General features: G+C 47.7%; 1 protein-coding gene across 1 annotated transcript; it reads left to right on the top strand.

Moving 5' to 3' along the window:
• Positions 1-996: 996 nt before the first annotated feature.
• nog2 (noggin 2) lies at positions 997-1686 on the top strand (the record flags this gene model as incomplete). The annotated part of the gene is made up of 1 exon (XM_080747473.1): positions 997-1686. One exon carries the CDS (start codon positions 997-999, stop codon positions 1684-1686), a length of 690 nt encoding a protein of 229 aa, XP_080603599.1.
• Positions 1687-2988: the final 1302 nt, after the last annotated feature.

Here is a 2988-nt window from a genome sequence, read left to right as displayed (position 1 = left end):
CAGACAGAGAGAGAGAGGTGTCCCCTCCGTCCATGGACTGTGCGCTCCTCTGCCAGCCCAGGGGACATATTAGTCGTCAGAACCTGAGAGCGATCAGGCCACGTTGAGAGGAGAGAAAGCCACGTTTAGCAGAGAGACCGTGCCTTAAAAATAACATTGGCCGAGAACCTGGAGCCCTTCTGTTGCCGCCGGCCCGGTGACATTTAGAACTTTAAAGTGCTCTTTTGTGCGGCGACCCCCGACGGGCTCTCCTCCTCTCTCTCGGGGCGCTATATAGCTCCTCGATCCGGATCTATTTTGTCTCTGTGTGGACTGTGGAGCAAGCAACCAACCAACCCGCGGGGATCTTTTAGAAAACACTCCATTCCATGCGAGCTCTTCTCCTCTCGCCTCGGCCACTGTCATCCCCAGTCTAGACGATTTGTCGTGGCTTCGAGTCCCTGGGGTAACCATGACAACGGCGAGAAACCCAAAGTGAATCTTAAGGGAGAGGGGTGAGGCTGGAGAGAGAGTGAATAGACTTTTTTTCCCTCCCCATTTTGTTTTGTGCTGTTTTTTTTTGTTTGTTTAGACTAAACTCTCCCTTTTTTCGTTACTTTTTTATTTATTTATTGTTATTTTTTTCCCGGTGCAAAGGAAGAGGCTACCCTTCTTTGCGCTCGGAGCAAAAGGTTGCATCAGCGGCGCGGTGGCAAATTGCTAAGTTTGAAGGATCCCTAAAAAGCAAAGCACTACTCTTGTTCCCGTGTCATTCAAACCCGACGTACGCGGTCTATTAAAAGTATCGTCTTCGCTCCGGTGGCAGTGAGTAGAGACGCACCGTGGAACTATTTATGAAGCCCCTGAAGGCTGCTCATTTCGTAGTGCACAGTAGCGGGGAAGAAAAAAATAACTGAATATTATTCGACACAGGCAGCAGAGAGAGAGAAGAGCCCCCCCCCCCTCCCTCTCCACCACCCCCTCCCAAAAACAACACCCCATAATAGAGTTTTTAACATGGGCTTCAAGTTCTCGCAGACGCTGCTCGTCTACGTGCTGCTGTTGCTGGCCGCCGTGTGCTGCGTTCACACGCAGCACTACCTCCGCCTCCGTCCGTCGCCCAGCGACACGCTCCCCGTGCCCGACCTGAAGGAGGACCCCGACCCGGAGTACGACCCGCGCGAGCAGGACCTGGCCGAGAGGACGCTGCGGAAGCGGCTCGGCTCCAACTTCGACCCGGCCTTCATGTCCGTCGCGTCGCCCATGGGCGGCGGCGGCGGAGCTGGCGGCGCGCAGGTCAACCTCTCCGTGCAGGACACCGCCGCCATGACGCAGGTGCGCCTCACGGGGCCCATGCCGGGCGACATCAAGAAGCTGGACCTGACGGAGACGCCGTACGGCAAGCGCGTCAAGGTGGGCAAGAAGGCCCGCAGGAAATTCCTGCAGTGGCTGTGGACGTACACGCACTGCCCCGTCGTGTACGCCTGGAAGGACCTGGGCGTGCGCTTCTGGCCGCGCTACATCAAGGAGGGGAACTGCTTCAGCGAGCGCTCGTGCTCCTTCCCCGAGGGCATGTTCTGCAAGCCCGTCAAGTCCATCACCAAGACGTTCCTGCGCTGGTACTGCCAGGGCTTCCTAAGACAGAAATACTGCACGTGGATACAGGTGCAATACCCCATCATCTCAGAGTGCAAGTGTTCGTGCTGATTTTTTGATCATCTTCTTTTCTTCTTCTTCTAAATGGAAGTAATAGTGGGGGGTGGGATGGGGGGGGTGAGTGGACTGGAAATACGGTTTCTATTGCACTGTTTAACTCTACGACAGAGGTGGGCACCATAGCGAATCTATTTTTTTATATAGCATTTTAATTGAAATACCAACATTTGTACATATTTAAGAAAAATGCAGCTATTTTTTCTAAATGATGAAAACCCAGGACCATATTTTATTTTCAAGCCCTGAAAAAAAAAGGAGAAAAAAAAACTTTTTTTTTTCTAAGGGGGAACAGAACACACGGCACTTCGTGAGGAAGGGCTTATTTTTATTTTTTATTTTTTTATGAGACGTTGAAGATGGAACGCATAAATATATACACTTCTCCAAGAGGTGAACTCTTTTTAATTTGTTTTCCTCTTTTTTTCCTTCTTCCAACTGAACATTGATGCTGACTGTTACTTCACTGCAATGCTGCCTAGAGGTTTTTTTGTATGATATTAATATCGATAATTAAAATTGAAAGAAAAAAAAAGAAAAGTTGAGGATAAAGATATATATAAAGGCGTGAACTCAGCTTTTTTTTTTTTTTTTTTTTTGAGGGGGGGAGGGGATATACATAGTATTGTAGAAATAAACAAATCTTGTATGTTTTATTTATTATTTTAATGATTGTGAGTATATAGAGCATAAGGAAAATAAAGAGAATAGCAGAGTATACCAGAAAAAAATAAAATAATAATAATAATAATAATAATTATGGGAGATGTCTACTTGAATATTTCTAAAAAATAAAAACAAGTAAAAAAAACATATCAGTGTACATGTTATGGTTACACACATCGTTTTAGCAATAAAGTCTATCTTTTCAACATGTATTAGTGTCAAGCCCCGTGTTGCTTATACAAATGCCTTGTCTCTAGTGGTATACTCAAAGTGAATTCCAGGGATTCTGTGGGTTCCTTTGGGCTTTAGGGGGAGTCTAAATTGACCCATACAAGTCTGTAACTCTGACAGAGTACAAATGGAACCAAATGGACCCGTTAGGGTCCATTTGGTTCCATTTATACGCTGTCAGAGTTAAGAGGAGTCCTTGAAGTTTGAAAGTTTTGAGAAACACGGCTTTTATATATCCAATGGCCCGAGGAGGGGGCGTGTTATGAAGTGCTGGGGGCTGCTGCAACACAAGGGGTCCGTCGTCCCCCCGGAGGAGTGGAATGGAGTCTGTGAGTGAGTGAGCTGAGCTCTGAACTGAACGCACACGCATGCAGTCTCCCGGCAGGCAGCGTGCACGCG

The sequence above is a fragment of the Nannobrachium achirus genome, assembly GCF_963921795.1.
Source record: "Nannobrachium achirus genome assembly, chromosome: 18".
In the NCBI taxonomy this organism is placed as follows: domain Eukaryota; kingdom Metazoa; phylum Chordata; class Actinopteri; order Myctophiformes; family Myctophidae; genus Nannobrachium; species Nannobrachium achirus.
The sequence above is the reverse complement of the archived record's forward strand: the minus strand, read 5'-3'. Positions and strand labels throughout refer to the sequence as shown.